Raw genomic sequence first — 24,503 nt, 5'->3', positions numbered from 1 at the left:
CAACAAGGCAAATGCCTTTTATGCACAATCCTACTTAGCAATAATCCTGTTTCTGATTCTGGAGGAGACATCTTAAAAAAATGTACTGCAGCAGCAGGTCATTTTTATAAATAAACATGCACGATAAATAGGCAGCATTACATATAACAATGTACCGCATGTCATCCAGTACTATACATCCAGAAGAGGCAGCAGGAGAATTTGATTAACCTTTTCAGCCCGGACAGTGTTCTGAGGTGAAAGTGTGATTTCTTTTCTTAGGATGGAAGAAATCATGACCCGCCCCCACTGTACGTTTTGATTGGCTTACCCTGATATTCTTACCCTACCCTAACCAATCGTACTCCTCATGTCTCTAACACTCTAACTTTACCAACCCAATTAACAAAAGCAATAACGCACACTAGCCAATCGGAGGTAGAGTAGGGCGTGTCATGACCTCGCTGTCCTAGATGGGAAGTTAAGAAATGAGTTACCGACTGCGCGCTGCCAAGACACAAGTTGTGGCGGAAGTAGTCGGGTAGTTTGTAAGATCTTGCTCACTGTACACGAACCCGGTTACAGGAAGGCAACACGGCCAATGGGATATGGAGTGTGTAAGTTATCTAATTCACACAAGCTTTTATGGCTCTGTAACGTTCTAATAAAAAGAGTACATTTACATCTAAAGTTACGCGACGTGACTTTCCGAAGTATGCTAATGGTAGAAGCTACGCTAACATTATATGTTGTATTCGCTGTTATACGACAGAGGTGAGACTGTGACCGTGTACGGGAGGAAAAACGGACACACTGTCATCCACTGTTAATGTGTAATCTGAAAAAAACAAATGTACTTCATACGAAAACCACAGCAGTAGCGTTAGCGAAGCGTTAGCATTAGCAAGCGTCCCAGTCTGTTGACATTAAGGAGCCAGTCTACCTGACTCTTTAATTTCAGCTTCAGCTTTTCCGTCTGAGACATTATGTGGCTTACTGCCTTGTTTCTGAGGTTAATTCACACTGGAAATGGACTGAAACCATCGTCATATTAACGCCTGACTATCATTAGAGCGAGCTGGCCTCTCAATGTTGGTTAATTGTAACAAGGTTTGTGTTCAGGTTGAAGCATTAGCCATGTTTATGTTTAACTAGCGGGCTGCAGTAATGTATAATGGATGTAACTACAACCCTTAACTAAAGTCACGAAGCAATATATGCCTGTCCTGGGATATAATACAATGGACCTTATTAATGAGACTTGATTGAATAACACCTTAATAAAACAACATGAAGCCCGGCTTCAGCATGCACACATAATTCTTACAGTTAACTTTATGTAATCCCAACTATAATAATCTTTATCTGTGCATGACACTTCGCAACCATAGACTGGAGTGTAACGTCTAGTATTATACCTTATCGTACAGAAACATATCAGCTTCATTTTACAGTAACTGTGCTGTGGAGATTATTTGTTTTTTGTGTAATAACAATGGGTGTAACGCTGAATTTGTTCTGCAAGTTGGTGGGAGGTTGCATAAACAAATTATGATCTTTATCTTTAAGCTTCCTGTAAGTCTTGATGATCTTGAGTGCAAGAAGGAGCCAGTCATAGAGGGTAAGGGACTAGTAGAAATCACATTGAGACCAAATTGAGAAACATTTAAAAAACTGAACAGCTGTCTTCAATAGTCTCTGTCACATCCCGTCAGACCCAGAACACAATGTGTACACCAGGTTTATGAAGTCCCATCGGTGTTATGACCTCGTACCTACCAGCTCCAAATTGGTTGTGTTTGATACATCGCTTCAGGTAAAACAAAAGATTTACATTTTAAAAAATGGAGTCTCTTCTCATAAGCCTATTTCGATTGAAACTTTTCATGTCATTAATTTTACAGGTCAAGAAGGCATTTTTTGCACTTGTTTCCAATGGGGTGAGAGCAGCACCACTGTGGGACAGTAAGAAGCAGTGCTTTGTTGGTAAGCATGATTATGAGATGGCTCCATTTAACTCTGCATAAAACAAAATTAAATGGGACTGACATAATGTTTCTGATGCATCTCCACAGGTATGCTAACCATCACCGATTTTATTAACATCCTTCATCGGTACTACAAGTCTCCATTGGTAAGATGGTGGATGTCTAAAAGTATATATGTAATTTATTTAATGTCAAACTTGAACAGCAAGGTTGTTTTGTAGGTCTATAACTATTATGATGCTGCTATGTGCTATTGCTGTCTTTTCCCTTTCTATTAAGAACTTGCCTTGATTTCTTTGAAAGCCCCACCTAAAGAAGACAACATTTTCTCTTGTAATATTTCAGGTTCAGATATATGAGTTGGAAGAGCACAAAATTGAAACATGGAGAGGTGAGAATGTTTGCTGAGTTTGGCATGTATTTCTTATCATTTACTCTGATAATCTAGAAGGTTAACTACAGTGTTTGTTCTTGTTTTCTAACAGAGGTGTACCTTCAAGACTCTTTCAAGCCCTTGGTTAGCATATCACCCAATGCAAGGTGAGTTTTTATAATTAATGTTTAGTCATACTTTTAAGCACCTACATTTTGTTATTGTTGGTGTCAAATATCACTTTTGGTCCCTGCATGCTGGGGTATACAACAAGGAGGCATCTGATGGTTAATCCTGTAGCAGTAGTATCCTCTATAGTGTATTCTGTAGTCAGAGTCTCTGTACATATAGCGAGGCATACACAAAACACCTCATTAAAATGAGCTATGGCTACAACTAGTATTTCTCTAATGTTGTCATTGATAAAGACAAATTATTAACTCAATGAATTTATCAGTATTTCATCAAACCTTTTGTTGTTTAGTTCAAAATAAATTGTCTTAAAAATCACGCTTTAGGTTATTACATATTATAGAAACCAATGACTGACAAACTAACATTCGTACTAAGCTTGTTTTCCTTTTAACTGTCTTATATCAAAACATACTACGTCCCAGTAACATGAGTGATTTGATCCTCTTTTACCTTCTCTGATTAGTTTGTATGATGCAGTGTCGTCTCTGCTGAAGAACAAGATCCACAGACTGCCTGTGATTGACCCCCTGACAGGAAACACTCTCTATATTCTCACGCACAAAAGGATTCTCAAGTTCCTGAAGCTTTTTGTATGTCTCCTTGATTTCTCTCTCACATTGAATACTGTAAATTATTGGCTACATCTTGTTTATTATGATAGTAAAATTTCCAGCTACAGTTAACAAAACAATGTATCCCACTATTTGTGTGCAAGTACATTCAGTCCCCTGCAAGTTCATCGAAGTAGTCTCTTGTTATTGTTTTCAGATATCAGAGATGCCCAAACCCTCGTTCTTGGGTCAAACTTTAGAAGAACTGAACATAGGAACATTCCGGAACATCGCGGTGGTGCGTGCAGATACACCACTGTACACGGCACTGGGTATTTTTGTTGAGCAGCGAGTGTCAGCGCTCCCTGTTGTGGACGACAAAGGTGGGTGGGCTGGTTGTAATGACATCCTTGTTGGTTTTGCACGGATGACCATGTGTGCTTATGTATTGATCTCTCTCTCATTCTCTCTCTCATTCTCTCTTTCATTCTCTCTCTCTCTCATATGCAGGTCGAGTGGTGGACATTTACTCAAAATTTGATGTCATAGTAAGTTGCAAGCAGTCCATCTGTACTAACTTTTTTGTTGATAAGCTATATTGGAGAGCAAGTAGAGATCTTACCCATACTCTTTAAGCTGAGAGTATGTTCAGCTTTATATACAAATGGTAGAAATTTTAGCTATACTGATTCAAACTAGATTCAAAAGCTTCTTCTACTTTGGCTTTCTGGATAAATTCAGTATAATATTCACTGCACAAACTCCATCAGTGCAACAAGAATTATGTCAGATGTTCCACTTTGACTTTTTCCCTCCAAACAATTTTAAGCTACTATGAAAGAAACTTTCACAGTCGTGCATCCTGCCCTTTTCATTGGTAGGCTGAGGAGGGCTCAAAGAAGAAACAACCTTTATCAATTAGAATTTGAAAAGAAAATGCCACTTAGAGCAGCAGTAATGAGTATTGCACAGCTCTGTAATTGTTGTACTGATGGAATTAGTGTTTGTACTGGAAATAGACATTGTAATCTATTATTTGAGACTTGGCCAAGCTTTTCAAATCATGAGCAGGGCTGGTTAATGACAGTATTGAATTTACAGGACTTTTGCTTTGATGTGATGAATGACCTCAAGTTGTGAAATATTTAATTTAGTAGATTACCCAGGAACAGACAGTCCAGTGTGTTTTTTAAAATCTATAGGTCAATGTATAGAAATTGAAATCATAAAATGATTTCTTTGGTGATTTCCCACATGAATTTCTGGGTTATAGCTTAAACTTATTTGCTTTGAACTGTGTAAGTGAAGACGGAGAAACATATTTGACCTCAGGCTCTGTGTTTATGTAGAACCTGGCAGCAGAGAAGACGTACAACAACCTGGACGTGACTGTGACCAAAGCCTTGCAGCACCGCTCTCAGTACTTTGAAGGAGTACTGACCTGCAATAGGCACGAGACCTTGGAGGCCATCATCAACAGACTGGTGGAGGCCGAGGTGAGAGTTTGATCAAGTCACGCTAACAATCTTGTCATTATGTGTCACTGAACAGCTGTTTGTTGTAGCCAGTGTTCTTTACATATTCTTTTGGCTGTAGTAGAAATTAGGATTAATTTGCACACATACTAATGGTCCTCCTGTGTGTTCCTCAGGTGCACAGGCTGGTGGTGGTAGATGAGCAGGAAGTGGTGAAGGGAATCGTCTCACTTTCAGATATCCTCCAGGCACTAGTGCTTACAGATGGGGATGAGGGTAAGTAGAGTTACCATCGTAGGAATATAGTAGTATAGTAGTACAGTTCATATATTTTCCTAAATATATCAATAGTAAACCAAGTGACAATTTGACTTTTCTGTCTACAGGCACCGCTTGAGGAACAAACAAGGAAAAGCTATAAAGTGTTAAGTGGAGACCAGAGCAAAGGGAGAAAGAACAGGCATGTGAGAGGGAAATTATGACATTATACTGATCATCATCATCATCCATCTCACTGTAAACATTGCTAACATATATACACAATTTTCCCTCTCTGCAAAAATATGAAGTTCACTAAGTTTCAGCAACTCAGCAATAAATATTGTAGTACAGGACATATCAGACCTCAAATTCCACATCACCCGAGTGAGCCAAAAAAGACATAAAAGCACAAGAAACTTCTGAAGAGGAGCTGGTGCCGCTCAGGATGACCAGCATCATTCCTCATCTGTGGCTGCTGTACTGATCAGCAAAGAGGACCATCACGTATGACTTATGAAGGTATTCCATATAATATAAATGAATTGTTAGAAAAAACAAATGATCAGTTACCAGCTAAAGGAAAACTGATTGTAAAGCCTGTATTGCCTTTTGTTGGCAGCATTTCTTCTATTTGGATCAAGGCAGATCTGGATACAAATCATTCTAAGTGTAATTTTAAACACTGCATAACTTTCTCAGATCAACGTTTTGTGTTTGTTGTTGTTCTGGCATGTTAAGACATTCGCCTCAGCCCTGTTCTTTATTAACATTATACAAGAAGTGAGATGTTATCCAGCTCAAACGATCTTATTCCCCTTCCAGATCGCTTGATTCTTTAAATTCAGATGGAGTTTTTTTTGTTTTGTTTTGTTTTGTTTTGTTTTGTTTTGCTTGACCTTAAACAACTAAAATTTGCACATCCTTTGTGTGAAGCTTTTACAAATGATATAGTTTACCATTCAAACACTAGGCACACCTTGAAGACTGTCAATAATCTGCACCTCAGTTTGATTTGAAATGTATTTAATCAATGTTAAAATAATCAGCCATCAGTTAACATGATTTGACTAATTTAACAGACTTTTAATGCTCATTTTTTGTTTCAAATCCTCCTTCAACATTCGGACTGGATCAATTTAAGGCCACCTCCAATTAACCGTAAAAATGGGTTTTATGTTCAGTTAACACAGTTAGCGGCGTGGAAAGAATTCAGTGGCTCAGGTTGTAATCTGTTGTGTAGCCAGACAGCAAAGTAGCAAACCTGGAACCTAGCACTTCAGGCTCCCTAGACCATCTCACTGCTTTAAGTCCAGAGCAGCATCAGCACGTCTGCTGTTAGATGACTGTTAATTGTGCTGTGTTCTGCTTGAATGCATAACGCCAACATATTTATGGGTTTTCTGTTATGCCAGTTTGTTTATTTTTAACGAAGTATAAAGGATTATACAACTTACTTTAGAGACATATTCTTCTGCTTGTTTTGTGACCCACACTTTGTGGTTTTGGCATTATTAGCAGTAAAGGGATTTGTTTATTGCTTCAGTGCTACTCACATTTTATTTGGAAAAGTGATCTTTCACTTGAGTACTAATGGTCAAATTACCAATCTTTGATATTATTCATTTGCAACAAACCTGGTTTGTGATTACTGTTGTTGTGTTATGTTAATGTCAGTAACAACATGTTGTGCGTTCATCAGTTTTCTTCTCGTCTTTATCAAAAATCTCTAAATGCCAGCATTTCCCTTCCATTTCCTTCAGAGGATAAGCAAAGGAACATTTCACACTTCCTGTTTTGGTATCCATGAAATGGAATATGTACAACTGTATGTAATTGCACAGATTTTGTACTAATCTGCATCGAGATTTAATTTAAAGGATGAGCAATAAAGGTTCTTTGAGAGTTTGTGTAGTGAAGTGGAGTTAATTGTTACATGCATGTATATCATATGAAACTGTCTAAACATGTTTAGTGGTAAACCGTGCCACCTATAACTCATTTACACTTTATCATCGACAAACATATTTAAGAAAGTGAAATGAAGAAAAACAAATAGACACCATATAGGAAAACAATTGTATTTCTTAATCTATGTATATTAGAAGTTACATGATTGAAGTCCTGAAAGGGTTTTTACATGGATATGGATGTGGTTGTCCACGACTGGACAGAGACGTCGGCTCTGTTGCAACCTGATGTATAATACCTAATTTCTTTGACACAGAGAGATACTTGAAGCAGGGTACTTAACACCTTAAATATGCTATACATCTTTAACATTGTAAGGCAAATACTATTGAACAAAATTCCCCCTTTATTGTACTAATGTGGTTGACATCCAACCACCTATCAAACTGTCCTCATCTGCAGCCAAAATCAAACAGCAACAAAGTGAAGTCAAGTTCTTCTTACGAACACACCATGAGACTTAAAACAATTCAGTGCAGGTGATTTAAAAATAAAAGTATTGGTCAACGACAGTGTGGAGACATTTCAGTAGTATTTAGTGTCAACATTTCTTTAAAAAAAAAAGTCAGATTATCAGTTTCCAGTCATAGTATACTGAAGTGGATTGGCATGATTTGTGAAAACACTGGAGGCCATGAGCGGAGATGTTTCTGAGAACAATTTGGTTGTAGTGCTGTGAGGTCAGTAGTCATGCACACGTGGCCTATCAGGCTTTCATATAGGGACTTGCAGCGAAGAAATATAAATAACACGGGAGAAGCTATTCACAAACAGTACCTGTAGACAGTGATTTGTGACAATGTTAGCTTAAGGGGAACAATTCACATACATTTGCACATTGAGGAGGTTTGGTGAACAAAAGAAACTGAAGGGAAACACTTCTTATAAATCAAATACTGCTCAGCAGTAATAGAGGGCTGTAAGAGAAAGTCTGACACATACAGTTATGTTACTTCAGAAGTCAGGAGATGATTCTGTTTACCAACAGCGAGACAAAAGTCCTTCATTTTTTCCCACCAGCATAAAATCAGATATAAAAGAGCATCACCTAAATATGAAAAGAAAAATCACATGAAACTTCCATACTGACACAAAATGAACATAAAAACAAACAATCATTTAGTCTCCTGGATTTAGTGTATTTAAAAAGGATTAAAAATAGAACTTTTTTGCCCCGTATTTAAGGTACAGTGTAAATAGTGGCGGCTGAATGTCTTGAAGGACTGGAGCAATGTTCACTTGTGGCAGCTTACACTGACTAAATCAACAGACAACAGCTGCATTAAGAACAGGACACTACAGTATAAATATACTACATGTACCATGGTGCTAAATGCCGCATGTAGTATTTTGTGAAAGTAATGTTCCTATTTGAGGCCGATGACTGTGTCCCTGGCACCTGCAACACTCTACATCTAACCCTCCATCCTAATGATGTACATTTATGTTAAATTATTGAGAAGTGTTTATTTTGCTAAAGCTGGTTTTAACAGACAGACAAAAAAAGCTTGTTTATTGGTAAGCACACTGAGGACCTGAGGTTTACATCAGCTTATGGGAAGCGCTCCAGGCAAGCCGTCCAAAGGCTAAATCATGTTTAGCAAAGTGCCCTAAAGCTCCAGTGACTCTGAAATCTCAATACACCTTATTTAAAGTCAATGGGCTGCATGTATGCCAACTGTCTCAACTACTACATGCTTACATGGTAGTTGGCAGACAGCTAAACAACACTGTTTTAGCAGAACCGGATGGGTTACTTGCCTTAAAGGATTTCTAAGCAGTTTTAGATGTGCCTGTTTGGTGTCGGTGTAGCATGGAGAAACCTACACAATAACCTCACAAAAACGCATACTATAAGCAACATCTGATCATTTCAGAATAAGTAGAAATAAGTAAAATACACCCCTAACCCTCCCGGGTTGCCCCATTACAAAGACGGTAAGAGCGAATGCTGTTTGTTCACTATTAAACAAGTTTGATCCAAGAGACTTTGAGGAAATATCAGCAACTGAGTTTTTAAAATGTTAACTGGTTAATTACATGTCCTGCTATTGATTGCATACAAGTACAGAAAATCCAAGGATCGTTGTTAGTACGGAGTATAGAGAGGAGAAAACGGTTCAGGTAGGGCAGCAGTAGCTGAGGACAAGACAGGAAAGGTGTTCTTGGTAGTTTGGCTGGGTAAGCGAGGTAGGGTTTGTCGGAAATCAAGTGGCTTCACAAACTGGCAGGAGTGTTGATGGAATAATATTTTACAAAGTGCCACTCTCCATCATATCCTCTTTCTTTGTGCGTTCTTGAAAGAAGGCCCGGTGCCTTCCTCTCTGTGTGCTACAGTCTTGAACCGGGTCCTCCCAAGTGCCATTTCTCAGTGCTCTTCGGACTTGGCTCAGACTTTAATGTCCTCCTGGATGCTGAGCTGGGACAGGGTCTTTTTGATCCGCAGAGCCGTCAAGCGGGCAGCACCATTAGCATACCAACACTCCCTCATAATCTTGCCCATAACACGCAAAGCCTGGAACAAAAGGAAGACAAAAGCAAGTAAGGATCAAGAGTTTACAATACAATATAAATTAAGCTGAGAATACAAATGTAGTTCAGGTAACTCGATGTATTGCATTAGAAGGCTTTTGTGGAAACACCTTGTTCCTGCTAATTTATCTTGAAAATGTCAATAAAAAGAAAGTTGTAAACAAAAAAAGAGAAAAGAAGCAGTTTTAAAACTCTCTCTCTCTCTGGTCTTATTTCCATGGCTGTGGCCAGTGTTTCTAGCAGTTGGGATCACATTGGACTGAACAGCATAGATTCTGAGATTTGGGAACAAACCAACATCACAACAATAAAATCCAATGGGACAAAAACACAATCAAGAACAATCAGATCAACTACAGCCTAAACAATACAGGATGTTTTTAAAACATTTTTTACATGAATTAAGAAATACCTTGAAAATGTAACAAATTATGCACTGGACAAGACTTTTTCAAATTAAAAAAATTAACTTATAAGTGCTCTCTGGTGGAGAAACTCTGTAACACAAACACTTTCCAAATGACCTCAAACATACCTTTCTGTACAGCAATTGACAGTTGCACGTTAGCCAACATATACAATGACACCACATTTCTGCTTTAAGATAATTGACTTTACTACATTGAAACCACTTGTTTGAGGTAAAATCAAGAGTGAGCACACTTGAAATGTGCATCTCTCATGGAACGTGGAAGGTATGGAGGGTGGTCTTTACACTGCATGATGCATGTTTACAACAGAGTTTGGATGATCAGTTTAACCTGAGGGTCCTATTTGGTAATGCCATCATATTCCTAGACGTCCTTGTACTCTGGTGAGTAAAATGTTATTATGTCAGATATGAATAATGGCACAAAAATTAAATGGACTTTGATTCAAGCATCATAAAACAGACCTTGAAACATTTACATAGACAAGAATGTAGTTTCAATTCAGTTAACTACATTTTCATTACCTCGTAGCTCTGCCACCAATTTGGGATGTTGGGTCTAAGCTTTTGGTCACACACCACCTTCCTCATCTCCTCTATGGAAGGGTCAGAAGGTACCAGGTCATAGTAGGGCAACTGATACTCTTCATGGATACCTGATAGCACAGGACAACATCATGGTCAGATCAGTGCTGTATGCTGTATTAAGCAAAAAAACAAACAAACACAGGTTGAGTAACCAGAGTGAAATTAGAAGAGTCTGACCTCCACTGTTACTGCGGCGTGCAATCTCCCAGTAGACCAGACCAAGGGCATAGATATCAGCACATTTGAATGAGTCAAAGTGACTCATGTTGATAGTCTCATCCAGCACCTCTGGAGCCATGTACCTGTGAGACGTACAAAACAATCCCAGTTGGTAATCATGTACAGAATGAAAAGAAGATGCTGTAAAAGGTATCAGTGGGAAAAGACGGTCAGTATTAGGTCAGGAAATGTAGGCGGATGTGTTGACACAGACCTCTTGGTGCCCACCCTTTGATTAGGGGCGATGTCGATGGTGTCTGTGGCAGAATCGTGACGGACAGCCAAACCCAGGTCGGCGATTGCACAGGTGCAGTTCTTCTTCACAAGGATGTTCTTGGACTTTAGGTCTCGGTGGGCGATGCCTGGCTTTCCTACCAAGATATAAATGGATATGACAATCACTTGTGTCACTTTTATTTCCACAAAGCAGTACAAAAAACCAAACAGAAACACTACCTTGTGTTCCAAGAATTTCCATGTGCAGATGTGCCAGGCCACTGGCAGCTGACAAGGCCAGTTTGATCATTCCTTCAGTAGTGACAGAGTAGCGGTTCAGGTAGTCAAACAGAGAGCCGTGTTCATGGTAGTCTGACACCAACCACAGCTGGGTCCATGTGCCGTTGTCTGAACACGATAAAGAGGTATAGAGTCAAAGAAGAAATTCTATGTTTACTTGTAGTGATGAACTGATTTAGATTAAATATACACAAGAAATAAAACACAAGCATCAAAAACCCTAAGCTATACATTTTTCATCCATTCTTTGCACCTTTGTTGTCAGCAGCTATAAAGCCCAGGATGTTCTCATGGCGGAGCATGATGGTCTGATAGATTTCAGCCTCACGGAACCAAGAGCGCTCTTCCCTGGATGAGAAGATCTTCACTGCCACGTCACCACCCCTCCAACGTCCTCGCCACACCTCCCCGAAACGGCCCTTACCAATGATCTCCTGTAGGACGATTGTCCTGGCCACAGTCCGCTGGACAAACAGAGGCAGACCTGTTCAGAACAGAAGAGAATGAAGACCAGTTATCAGCCGTCAGTCTAGTGATACAAACGTCACCTAAACACAACAAAACCATTGTGAACTACAACATGAATGTTGCCCCGCAGCTACATTGTAACGATGTGCACTGACCTGAGCCTGAACCAGATGTGGACAGGTCATAAATGAGGTCCTGCAGGGTCCTGTCTTTGGACAGGTAGAGGTGGTCACAGGAGGGGTCTTCAACCTCCAGCCTCTGCCTGTGGCTGTAGGCCCTCTGGTGGTACTGATACATGAACACGCCCACCAGCAGCAGCAGACACAGCAGAAAGAGTGGTCCTGCAATCACTGCAACTAGTTCCATCAGCCCCCATGTCCCACCTGGACCGTAGCCTCCCCCCACGCCTGACTGGGTTGTCACTAAAAAGGAAACACAAGTGAATTAATATGTGACAACTGCCATCCAATACAAATATGAAACTGACTATTTTCCATGGTATGAACTGCTTTGTGTCCTTGAAGGAGGACAGTGAGAAGCTTTCAGCTGGGCAGACAGTTAGAAAACTGAGTCAACAGACTGTTGCATTCACTTAAATTGATTATTTTCAGTTATTTCATAAAGAAATATTCAAATCTGCACACTGAAAGTGAAAAGCTGTTGTAACTAGGTATACTTCTACTGTAAAAAGTCTGCTTATTCCCATTTTAATCAACAATGCTTTTCCACTCTGCCCTTGATTTAGACCAATTAATTATTTTCTGGATTCCTCAAGTTTGCAATATTCTGGTGGGATTTGATGAAAACATATCCACACTCAATGAATATGACAACCAGAGAACCAGGCAGAGCTGCTTTGGGTTCAAATATCAGTCACTTTGTTTATACCAGATGTTCCTTTTTGTTAACAACCCTCACATAAACCTGTGTTTTATGTTCATACTAGCTATCCTTCCTGTCACAATATTCTACCCTGACATTCTTATTCCCATACACTATGCAAACATCTAACCACACAAACCACCAAGGGAAATGCTCATATTCTAACAAAAAGGGTGTATGACACTCACAGGAACTGAGATGCTTTAGATAACATCTCAATGTTAGCTGTGACTGAATGTGTGCTATAACTAGGCCACAGAGTCATTTTCAGGGCTAAAGTTGAAGATTGGGAGTTGACTCGCTCTGAATTAGGAGCAGGTTAAGCAGGGTGTTAAATGAAAAAATTGATCATCTGTCTTGTACAACGCTTCACATTTCTCACCAGAGGGCACTTTGAGGTCAATGCTGTTGCAGTAGTCAGTGTAGCAGCAGTGGATGTTGAGTAAGCCTTCTGCTCCGAGGCAGTAGAACGGCTGTCCAGGTGGCACAAGTTTGTCACGTGTGATGCAAATCCGAATGTGCTGCTCTTGGCCATCGATGAAGGAAGTGGAGGCCAAACAGGCCCCATCGGTCTCGCACTGGGAGCCAGTCTTGTCACACTGGGCTGTTGTGCAGTTACACCAAAGAGCTGCAGAGATGTAGAAGAGAAAAAGAAGCAACACAGTGAGAAATATGATAATTTGCATGATTCAGAGTAGGACTGGACAATATATAGGTATTGTATAAATATTGAGATATAATACTAGATATCATCTTAGATTTTGGATATCGTAATATGGCATAAGTGTTCTCTCTTTCTGGTTTTAAAGGCTGCATTAAAGTAAAATTACATAGTTTTCTGGACCTACAAGACTGTTCTAGCTGTTCTATTTGCTTTTACCCACTTAGTCATTATATCAACATTATTATTGATTATATATCAAACGGTAACAGCCAGTCGTGACTGTTGGCAAAACACCAAGAGGAACTTCGACTGTGGTTTCTTTAGCTTGTAAAACTCCATTTTTCAGTCATCGAAGATAATAGCAAAAGAATCGATATGCTTTGTAAAAGGTGCCAGTGATGTTGAAGAGTAAATCAGTACAACCCCTTTAATATTTTAGGGATTCAAGGCAAGATTTTCAGATGTTTTCAGTGTTAGAGGAGGATGCTACTGGCATGGTCAGGAAGAAGAGGAAGTGCTGGGGGTGTGGTGTGTTCGAGTGGCATGGACTTTAGGACAATGGGTGGAGGGTTTATCTGAGGGCATGTAGGAGCAGAGAGTAAATGACCAGCTGTGACTGTCATTAGACTAACAAGAGAACGAGACTTCCTATGTGAATGTAGAAGTAATGTTATTAAGACACAGACATTCCAGTAAGTCTGGTGGATTCTCGGCAGAAAATCGTCATGCTAGAGCCCGTCCTGATTGTGTCAAACCCACAGCCATGTCCACGTCAAATATGGGAAATATGCTGTTAATGTGTTTCAACATCATTTGACTCATACAAAAACGTGGCAGATACTGGTGGTTAAAAAACGAGAAACAAAGTAAGGAAATAAGGAAGATTAATGCTGACTAAACATGAATCAAAACTAACATTTCAGATTTTCCATGGCTATATATGGATATATGTCACAATTTGAATCTATATTGGGCTAATTGTTTTCAGCCACAAAGAAGAACTTGAAGAAGAAATAATGAAGTATTTCGGAACATGCCGAGACCACTGTGGTTAAAACGCAAAAATATTTCAAGTGGTTAAAACATAACCACAATGTATATAATCTTTACTTGTGAAATATAACAATATCACCACTGCAACTCAGCTGCATTAGAACGAGATCATTTTAGCTACATCTTTTCAGATTTCAGCCAGAACAGAGCAGGACAGAGATGTCATACTTTACAGCATCATGTCTTACAGCCTGTTCCCCGCTATTACAGACGACAATGGGAATGAGAAATAAGACATCTCAATATGCACAATACAGGACACAGAGTGGGGATTCAATGACGTGCAATATAGTTACAATTTGTTCCTGACGCTATTTAACAGATAGTTAAGACAGAGGGATGGAGAAGGAACTTTTCTTTGTTCTAGGGGCTAGGTAATTGGGTGATATGTACCCTAAAATGAAAGAATATGTGCAGGATACAACATTTGAGTAAACGCAGGGCTAGGACAGCCATATAGTAATGTTGAATTTACAGGATTTCTGCAGGATTTTTCAGATAAGAAATTCACCAGGTAAACTCAAGACAGACATCCCCCAATTTCCCATCTGGCTATTTTATCTAAATGATTTCTCAGTTCTAGGGTAATCAACAGTATCACATTATTACAATATAAACACTGATTCATGTTATGGGTTGAATAGAGAAAATTAATATCAGCTGAAATATCATTATCAGATTTATAGAAAACTTCCAATTAATCAATATCAGTATGGGCCTCCAAACTCTTGTATAGGTCAGGCTGTATAATACTCCTGCTGCTAGACACATCTTAATTATCTATACATTCAAGCAAGAGCAGACTACTGATGGAAACTACTGAAGATGAACTAATAACCAGGTCCTCAGGTCTCAGCAATAGTGAGTATTATCACCTTTATCACCCGTCTCTGTAGCTACACAGTCAGAAGAGTTTTTACTTGTTTGATCCTGGATGCTCCACACTTGAGATTATTATCATCTGACCACCTCATGCCATCATTACTTCACTGCCTGCCAGAATAATATTAGGCATAGTTTAAAAGGCAGAGAAACGCAAAGAAAAGACAAGACAAGGCAAGACAAGAAAAGGAAGGGTTGTAATTTGAATGCACATCCTCACTCACGCATTTCTTAGGACTACAAATAAAAGCAACCTGGCTTCAAATCTGAGCAGGACTGTTTGTGTTTACAGCAGAGCTCACATTATAAACGCTGTTTCAGACTAGCATCAATAACCAACAGCAGAAGACACACCATGAGACAAGTGTTAGTTGCATTTACACGACAGCCATTCATATAATACCCGTGCAATTCAATAACAGGCGGCTGTCCTGTTTTCCTTTCGACGGGTCAATACAGTGTGTGTTGTCTGGCTCGGCGAGCTAACCTAGCTAACATTAGCTGGCAGCTAACTCCACATTCGTCCGCCGTGATGATGATGAGGATGATGATGATGGTGACAGCGGTCCTGAGCTTATGAACAAAACAAAACAAAACAAGTTACTCACCCTCGCTGGTTCCGCACAGGACAGCCTGAACGACCACCACTAACGACAGCCGTAAATTAGCCATGATCACTGGACTCCCGGTGCATGGTCGCATCACCGCGCATTAAGCTAACTAGTTAGCTCCGATAGATGTGGAGAGAGGCGTGATGATGACAGCTAACCTGTCAGTGCGGCTCACTAACACGATGAACATGATCCACCAGCAGGCAGCAGTACACACTCACAGTACACAGGTCACTATCTATCTATCTATCTATCTATCTATCTATCTATCTATCTATTTGTCTGTCTATCTCTCTGTCTATCTGTCTAGGTTAAAGGTCAACACCATGAAATATTGATATGGAAGATTGGTATCTTTATATATATCGAATGTAAAACGTTAAATCCAGTTTGAAATAGACTATATAAGTGACCATAGCAGGGATTAAATAAGGGATGCATTTCTGCTCACTTTCATATATTTCATCAAACTGCATTTAACCTCCACTGTTGCATAATTTATTTATTGCACGTCAAGTTTAATTTTTGCTCTTGCTGTTTTTGTTCCTATATTTTACACACTTCATTTCTTTAACCAAAGCACTGTCTTTTCCTTTGTAGTGTCAATAATTTTTAATTTTAAGTTTTACGTCCCATTTCAAAGCTATTATTATTGCATTCTGTTAATAGAGTTTAAAAATTTCAATTTAATTGTAATATTACTTTGTTTACGCCAAGACACATTCTTTGTATGCTTGCTTGGCCACTAAAAAGGCTACATTCAGATTCTGATACATACACAAAGGATAAATATTGAAATATGAGGTCACTCAGATTTGGGGACTTTTGTCAACAGCTCCTGCAGAACTACATTTCCTTTTCAATGGCAGAATTAGACTCCAATTGCTGTGAGATTATTCCCCAAATGATTAGAGAGATTAAAGAAAAGCTTCATTTACCATGTTGTCAGCGTGTGCTGTTAGAGAATCGTCGTCTGAAATTGTTGTCTTTGAGTAGTCTTGCCTCCCATCAGCCTTTAGATATTAAAGTTACATTGACTGATTTTATCTCATTTTATTTGTCACTTATGTGCACCAGAACAATATGAAAACACGACATTGACATACAAGTTTGTCACCTGATAAGGCTGCAGCCTATTTTTCCATCCTGCAGATATGAAGGAACATTAGCATTCACTGGAGAAGTCCATTATTCACTCCTTCTATCTCCTTCAACTCCTGAGGGAAATATCTGGCTATTTAGCAACTAAATGGTCCTCAAAATGTTCACCAGCTAGTTACTAAATGTGTCAGTCTGCATGTTGGTGGTATAGAGTTGGTTTCTGAGCATTTCTGCTGAAAACTGCTGATGAGAGGGAAGTTTTGGGCAGAAAACCAAAACAATGAGCTGAAACACAGCGTATAGTTGATGGTAACTCCTTGTTGGTTCATCACTACAAACATTGTCTTTCACATTACACATAGTCATTTGATCCATTGGCTAGTGCAGCTTTAAACACCAATAATGAATGAATGAAGTAATACTCCTTTACTGTCTTATATTTATTTACAATTTGAATCCATGCACTCAAAGAGTTAATTAAAGCAGGAAGTATCATGTTATTGGCAAAAATCAGAAAATGGCAATCAAACTTAAAAGTTGAACTAGAGGATCTCACAGATCCTCCATTTTAATGTATGCTACATATTGTACAATATTTACATGTGGTTACATCGTTAAATACATATGTTAGCTTTTTTTTAGCTAGCTATTTACAGAAAAAAAATCTCATTTAGTTTTTTGTTTCTCTAAATTATAAATAAGTTCATAGAAAATAAACTTTTTCTCTGACTATATAAATCATGTATATATATATATATATATATAGTCATTTTTAGGCATTAGAAGCTGGATGCTTTAAACAGCTGCTGAAGAGTCTCTGCAGAGAAAAAAGAATCCTATGGGTTGTTGAATATTTCCAAGATATTTGATAGCTTGAAGCCCTGAGTTGAACACATTTTTAAAAACACATTATGATGAGAAGTTACAGAGGAGCAGCCCTTTTTTGAAACTTTATTTTTTGTTCTTCTTGTTTTCTTTTTCTTTTTCTTTTTCTTTTTTCTTCTCCTTTTTCTCTTTCTCTGCCTTTTCCTTCTCAGCTTTCTCCCTCTTTCTCTCTTCCTTAGCCTCCTTGTACTTCCAAATGGGTGGTTCAAGGTAGCCCTTTTCCTTCTTCTTCTTCTTCTTTTCTTTCTTTGGCGTTACATCTGAAGGCCTGTTGATGTTGATCTGGGGAATGCAGCCAGAAGGGAACACGCTGTTCCTCCTTGCCATACTGCGAGGAATAAATGCTGAAGCAACTTTGGTGGAGGCCAATGAAAGGATGCTCCCTCTCCGCTCAGTCTCAGCACAGCATGATGCAGTGACAGACTCTGCAGAGTGGATTGAGGGGATGATGTGTGATACTGAGCCGTTGCTGTGACACACTGAATTTTCTTCTAAGTCCTTCTCTGGGTGTTTCTTCAACAGCTCCGGCACAGCCAGGCGCTTTTTCCCAACCTCAGGAGGACTCGTAGGACAGAGTGGACGACATCCAGTTGTAATGAGTGGACTGTGGACACTGGTGGTGATGCGCACCATATGGTCCAAGACCCCATTGTCCTGGGGGTCACGAGGTAATCTGAATCCGAATGTGGATTTGAGCCGGTGGCTAAGTTTTTCCCTGGCACTTTTCTCAGATATGGCCTTGGCTACCAGCTCCTTGAGCTCAGGCCACTCAGGGACGTAACTTTCACAGAACTGCTCAGCTTTGGGACGCAATTTAAGGCGGCGGAGACGATGCAAGGTATCATAGCGACCTGTTTTCAGAGCCCAGTCCTGAGCACATTTTCCTTTGGTGGAGTCTACTGCGTTGAGGTCAGCCCCTGGAAAGAGAGACAGAAGAGCAGAGGAATAAGGAGAGCAAGGGTTAATTTTATCCTGAAATTGTAATATTTTAGGCCTTTTTTCATGCCTGACATTTAGACTTGTCACAGCAGGAAAAGCACAGGTGCCATTAATAATACTAATGATGGCTTCAGTTTAGAAGTAAATGCCCCACTAAACCATACCAGTGAGTAAAGCATGCACAATCCAGGACCCAGAAACTGGAAAAACTAAACTTAATGCTATCAATAATGATTTATTACACTTGTGCATGTTCTGCTATAACACCTCTGCTGATAAAAAATGTTGATAGTTGACAGGAACATTTGACAAAATATAGTCAAATTTGGAGAGGTTGCAGCAATTCTGGTCAGTAAATCAAATTCATATGATATCATAACGCGTAAGCCAAATACATAAAACATAAAACCAGAAGACCTAATCCAAAAGTAAAAAAATTGCCACCTCTGTGTGAATTTTGCTTTTCAGATTATCTTTAACCTTGTTTTAGTCAAATTTCAGGAAACATGGGAGAGAGAGGGGGGTGTGACATGCAGCAAAGGACCTCCAGCCGGGATTCAAACCGGGGTCGACTTTTGAATGCAATATTAACACGATTCTACGAGGGGTTTAATATTGTCAATTATTACCTTTCTTATCAATTTACTGATATGAAATTTAAATAAATGATAGGAATTTGATGTCATATAACTAAGAATATCCACAAAACCACACTGGCACATTGTGAACATGTCTTACTGTGATTATTATCAGGACAAACATATCAATGGTGGATTAAAAAGGTAAAAAGAAATCACAGATATATGCAGTAACACACATCAGCATCACCAAGGTAAATGTGACGATTTACTGTGATATACATCAACTTATGGAGCCCAGCTGTAACTTTAAACAATACATTTACACTAGCAGGGATTTTAAGAAATGCATGGCACCTTAAAAATAGCAGCGCAAGCAGCTAATCTACAACCAGCCTGCAAGACTAGTAAATCACAGATTACTGGAGGGTGTGTTTAGGAGTAATAATGTCTCAGAATGATCTCTTAAACCGGTCTGGCGTCACTGGCTCATTCACTCACGAATAGAGTTAGTGGGCTTCAAATATAGACAGATAAACCGTGGGATGAGCTATTCTGACCACCAGTGCTATAAGTATTAATTTGTAAGAGTCCTGGATAATGAGATAATGTCAAGGTTTCAAAAAAAACATCTATTAATATCAGAAGCTCCTGTATGAGTTCAGCAGTACCGCAGGTAGATGAATGAGCCAGAATAGTGTTCAGATCTTTGAATGTCTGCAAACAGTAGTTTAAATTTAGACAAAAACATGACTCTATATGTGCATGTAAATGTGCTTTCTATGCATTTTGTTACTTATGAAAAGGTTAGAGAGGCGACTGTGCTGTTCAACCTAAGACTCTGAGGACCATAAATGAGAGATGATACATGGTGCTATTTAACAATCAATGCATCCAAATAAAAAAGTAATCAATCATTCAAATCATTTGTGCCAGAAAGTTCATAGCTGTATCCTGCTTGTACGTACCGGCCATAATAAGGGCAGACATCACATCAGTGCGTCCGGTCATAGCAGCTTTGATGAGGGCAGTGAAACCACGGCAGTCCCTTACTTCAGTGTCTATTCCAGGATAGTAGTTCAGGAGATACATGACTGTGTTGACATGACCTGCGGAGAAATACACAAAATTCAGAGGTCGGATCAGCAGTATCTCACAAAACATTTGAAAACCCAAACAAAACGTTTGAATTTAATTTCCTCAGATGAAGGCAATTGTTGGGGTTAGTTAGATATATATCAAATGAAAATGTTACAGTCTCCCTGTTTTCAGTTTATAAGGGTTATATTTATTTGCTGCTGTGAAATGACACTCTCATTGGTAGTGTTGTTTCTTATTGGTTTATCTACTGAACTTGATATTTACTATATCAAGAAATTAATATTTATATTACACTTTGCTTGTGAGTGTTAACAACTAACTTTTCTGTTAATGTTCGGTGTGTAGGTGTGACTTACCTGCTTGGGATGCAATCATCAGTGCAGTGTTTCCTTCATTGTCCTGGTGATTTACATCTATAAAGGGACAGCTGTAAAGCCCGTATACAATGTCCACAAAACCTTTGCAGCAAGCCAACATCAGGCCATTCTGTTGGAAACATTCAACAACAAATAAGGAGTGTTTAAGTGTTTGAAACACCTCAGCAGGCCAACTCTATGATTTACAGGTTGTGAATTATTGCCATTATGAACAAGACTCTCACCCAGCCATTGATGTCCACCTCCATAACCTCCTCCTTTGTGACCCCTCTCTCCAGGACCTTTCGTAGAGAGACGATATCATTACGGGCACACGCTTGATACAGTGTTGATGCTGTGCCTGCATTTGCTCTGTCCTGTGTGTAGTCAGGAAGTACGGAGTCATCAGACAGGAGGCTGTCTGAATCAGACTCACTCCCTGACAGAGATACGTCTTCTTCATCAGGGCCTGAGCCCAGGTGGGGGTCCTCCACTGCAGTGGCCATCTTCCAACAGCAGAACAGGTGGGATGGTACTGTATCCTTTGGCTACATCTACAAGAAAATCAAAAATAGAAACTGGTTGGGCAGAAACTGCTGGATGTTGTCTATAGCAACAAAGGTGCAATCAGGTGCGCTCTAGAGATGAAAACGAATTTTTCTTCCTTGGAAAGCTCTCCATAATTTCTCATGATGCCAGGTTAAAATCATCTCCTTGTTGCAGGCACAAAGTTGTTAGCGAATCACAACATTGCTGTTTGAAAGGCCTCAGAGAACTGGAGATCAACACCATGACAGATCAAAAGTTTGCCAATTGACAGACTGACAAAGCACAACATGAGACTGTCAGTCAGGGATTGAGTGTGTCAACTGTGTGTCATGGTGTGGGTGTGGCTGTGTGAGCTCAGTGTGCCTTTACGATTGAGTAACTGGATCAGCATCTAAAAGCCCTGCTGAACATAGAAGAAGGCTAAAAGAGGAACAACCCACCTTAGAATAACCTCAGTCACATGTGGCCCTCACCAACTCGTGTTTTGGCTCTATCACTGCTTCTTGAAGCCAACATGGTCATCAAAACTAAAGACTACTGGGTTTTTGTTTTCAAACTATGTAATATTTATAAGTACATGCAAATTTCTATACTCTCAAGTTCCTAATATTGTGAAAACAAAGAGATATTCCATGTCTATAAAAAGGCACAATTGACTGTTTTTCAACTTATTTTAACGTTAATTATAACTATAATCTATAATTAACATGTGAAGATAAAGGAAATACACTTACTGTATAGGGTAGTCAATAGCAAATGTATCCAGGTGTCAGTCACACTTGTATGACTTCTTCTTATGACTCCTGACTTCCTCTAAATTTTTACTGTGTTGTCAGAGCAGAGGAAAGGTTACAGTTTCCTCTGAGGCCTGAAAATAGAGGTACTCTACTCATTTCCACCCTACATGTTGTCTTGATGACATAAAACTGAGAGGAGGAGTCTTCACAGACTCCTCTGTGTTCAGCTTTTGCGCTTAGCTCATCCCACTTACAACAGCTTTATCGAGAGGATTATTGACTGCTTTGGCCATTTTCATCTTTCAACACAACACATATGACCAAGTGGTTTTATACAACACCTGGTCGTTAATTATACCTGCTTTTTACTAGACTAAACTAAAAGTTTCTTGAAGTTCAATACCATTGTCTTCTATCATGTCTTTATTTTTTGGGACATTTACTCCCCATGTTTACAGTTTCTGATATACTCTCACAGATGCATTTAACCCTCAAAAAATTTCACTTATCTAATGGGATACTTTATCTGAAATATACAAAGAGGGAAAATAAGACAAGGCAAGACAAAAATTGGGGAAGATAAACAATCACACTTCAACAACATCATCATCTCAAATATGAATACATGTAAGTTTATTAAAAAATCTCACAGAAACCACATAAAGACCTTACCTCTGTCCTCAAACACAGCATTAATCTAATTGTAAATGTATACAATGTTAACTGTAAGCTGCTTAAACTAGAGGAATCTCATTAATTGTTAAGACAGGTGGCTATCAAATCCCATCAGAGATGACCAACATGCTCTCAGCTGATGGACCAGACTCCAAACTCAGAAGATAAAACAAAACTCATTTGACTGAACAGCAGTGGCAAGAGACAAAGGATGGGTGTTTCTCACATTTACCACAGGATGGTGACCTCTCACACAGTTGACCAGCACCAATCTCAGCCTGCACCCTTTGGTCATAACAGAGTGAAACTGATGAAATCTCATATGTGTGTCCTAAATATCAGAAATGTAACTGTATTAACATGATTACGTCTGAAAAGCCTATGTGCTCTATAAAATGAAATCTCAAAGGATTTAGATATATTTTGGCACCACTACAGGACTTAGAAATTAGTATAAAAAGTTCTGAGCTAGGTGCAAAAATATATAATGAAATTGGGTAATTAAAATCATATATGCAGTACAGTAACTCTATGATAATACAACTATGATGATAATAAAGCACATTACGTTTCTATGAGTCTGTTTGTCTGTTTTGAATTAGTTGAAACTCCTGCTCTAGGAACAGTCACTTGACTGAAATGAGTTTGTGAGACGTGACTGGACGTGCCTGGAAAAGAATGACCCCATCTTGACCACAGATCCCACTGCAATTGACCAGCTGTCCTCATCTGCCTGGAGGAGAAAACTGTCTGGTACAAAGCAAACACTCCTAGGCAGAATGGTAGAACTATTTGTCTAAAGCCTTTTAACTTTTTCTCTCTATGTCAACTCACTAAAGCACAGGATTGGGCATGGTTTCTTAAAAGTATGAGACAGAGTTTAAGGTGAAGAAAAAGGACGCCACACTGGGATCATTTCAAGAGGAATGCAAGATGAAGACTTTGGCAAAAGTGCAAGGGAAGACTGGACAACTTCTGGGATACAGGTTTGATAAAGTAAGTGTCTTTGGTCTACGTAGCCAAAACTTAATAAGTCAGGTGATGAAAATAATGATATTCAATGCTATAAATCTTACACATGTACTGACACTGTGTGAATGTAATCAAGTATAGGACACATTTTTACTAACTTGTAACAAGGAGACCACATTTGAAAGTAAGAATATGCCCACTACAATCATCTTTATCATGTTTTAGTTCAGTTTTGTCCCCATGAAATGAAGATTTCTTTTTTTTAATTAAAATGATCAGAACTCTGAGAGCTCCATACAAAACAGGGATGGATTATTTTCATCTTGTAAACACCAAGACATTGATGCTGCTTATCAAACTCCTTTGTCTTAAAAATCAGGGTGGTTTTAAGTTCATTTTTGTGTGACCCTTCTTCAATATACAATGCTTCATGCCTTAATCAAGTTTGTAAATCTTACATCCTTAAGAATTAAATCAGACTTCTTGGATTTGGTGTGCTTTGCTGATCAGTTTAGTCCTCTCAGAGAATTCCACAGATAAGATAAGAAACCACTTAAGCTGAAGCAAAAATAGGAATGGGGGAAGGGTGGAGAGAGGTGAAAAGTGTTATAATTAGCTCAGTCTTTCAATCACTTTCATTTTCTTCACCCTAAATCTATCACACATATTCATTAAAATAATTTAAAATAGAGAAAAGGTATTTTTTAATTTTTATTTTCTCATGGACACCCTCTCTCTCACATGTCCTGTGTGTAAGATTTCAGACACCAGCAAGGACAAACTTTTGGCGGATGAGGACAATCAGGACATCAAGATGGGCTTCAAATGGGCCAGGAAGTCCAGTGTGGCCACACGGTGCAAAGGTAACACTTATGTGTTTTAATGAATTTAGAGGGACACTATGGTTTACTGCTGTGTGCACTTCTCATGTCATCCATAATGGGGAGCTATCTGACAGAAAGAAAGTGCTGCAGA

The 24,503-nt window shown here is 39.0% G+C and overlaps 3 protein-coding genes across 3 annotated transcripts; 1 reads left to right on the top strand and 2 right to left on the bottom strand.

The window, feature by feature from the left end:
- Positions 1-479: 479 nt before the first annotated feature.
- Positions 480-6,727, top strand: prkag1 (protein kinase, AMP-activated, gamma 1 non-catalytic subunit). The gene is made up of 13 exons (XM_053316490.1): positions 480-596; positions 1,549-1,600; positions 1,695-1,795; positions 1,884-1,965; positions 2,055-2,113; positions 2,313-2,358; positions 2,453-2,507; positions 2,999-3,125; positions 3,304-3,469; positions 3,597-3,634; positions 4,436-4,582; positions 4,738-4,837; positions 4,948-6,727. Exons 1-13 carry the CDS (start codon positions 588-590, stop codon positions 4,956-4,958), a joined length of 993 nt encoding a protein of 330 aa, XP_053172465.1. The 5' UTR covers positions 480-587; the 3' UTR covers positions 4,959-6,727.
- A 703-nt stretch (positions 6,728-7,430) lies between these two features.
- LOC128356055 (activin receptor type-1B-like) lies at positions 7,431-15,767 on the bottom strand. Its single transcript, XM_053316487.1, has 9 exons — positions 15,633-15,767; positions 12,808-13,053; positions 11,699-11,965; positions 11,329-11,559; positions 11,016-11,183; positions 10,774-10,930; positions 10,518-10,642; positions 10,278-10,408; positions 7,431-9,305 (listed from the first exon to the last, which is right to left on the bottom strand). Exons 1-9 carry the CDS (start codon positions 15,724-15,726, stop codon positions 9,180-9,182), a joined length of 1,545 nt encoding a protein of 514 aa, XP_053172462.1. The 5' UTR covers positions 15,727-15,767; the 3' UTR covers positions 7,431-9,179.
- Positions 15,768-17,708: 1,941 nt separating this feature from the next.
- On the bottom strand, positions 17,709-21,912 carry ankrd33ab (ankyrin repeat domain 33Ab; the record flags this gene model as incomplete). Its single annotated transcript, XM_053316488.1, has 5 exons — positions 21,879-21,912; positions 20,841-21,149; positions 20,596-20,725; positions 20,107-20,247; positions 17,709-18,538 (listed from the first exon to the last, which is right to left on the bottom strand). Coding segments are annotated over exons 2-5 (1,362 nt in total), but the record flags the coding sequence as incomplete, so codon positions are not given.
- Positions 21,913-24,503: the final 2,591 nt, after the last annotated feature.

The sequence above is a fragment of the Scomber japonicus genome, chromosome 3, assembly GCF_027409825.1.
Source record: "Scomber japonicus isolate fScoJap1 chromosome 3, fScoJap1.pri, whole genome shotgun sequence".
In the NCBI taxonomy this organism is placed as follows: Eukaryota; Metazoa; Chordata; class Actinopteri; order Scombriformes; family Scombridae; genus Scomber; species Scomber japonicus.
This window is presented reverse-complemented; position numbering and strand designations above follow the sequence as displayed.

Excerpts from the sequence above, each read along its gene's own strand:
- LOC128356055 (XM_053316487.1), bottom strand. The coding sequence starts at position 15,726 with ATGCGACCATGCACCGGGAGTCCAGTGATCATGGCTAATTTACGGCTG. Across the intron at positions 11,560-11,698 it reads CACATCTGGTTCAGGCTCAG|GTCTGCCTCTGTTTGTCCAG; the intron begins GTCAGTGCACAT and ends TGTTCTGAACAG. Across the intron at positions 10,643-10,773 it reads CAAAGGGTGGGCACCAAGAG|GTACATGGCTCCAGAGGTGC; the intron begins GTCTGTGTCAAC and ends TACGTCTCACAG.
- prkag1 (XM_053316490.1), top strand. Across the intron at positions 2,359-2,452 it reads CAAAATTGAAACATGGAGAG|AGGTGTACCTTCAAGACTCT; the intron begins GTGAGAATGTTT and ends GTTTTCTAACAG. Across the intron at positions 3,126-3,303 it reads TCAAGTTCCTGAAGCTTTTT|ATATCAGAGATGCCCAAACC; the intron begins GTATGTCTCCTT and ends TATTGTTTTCAG.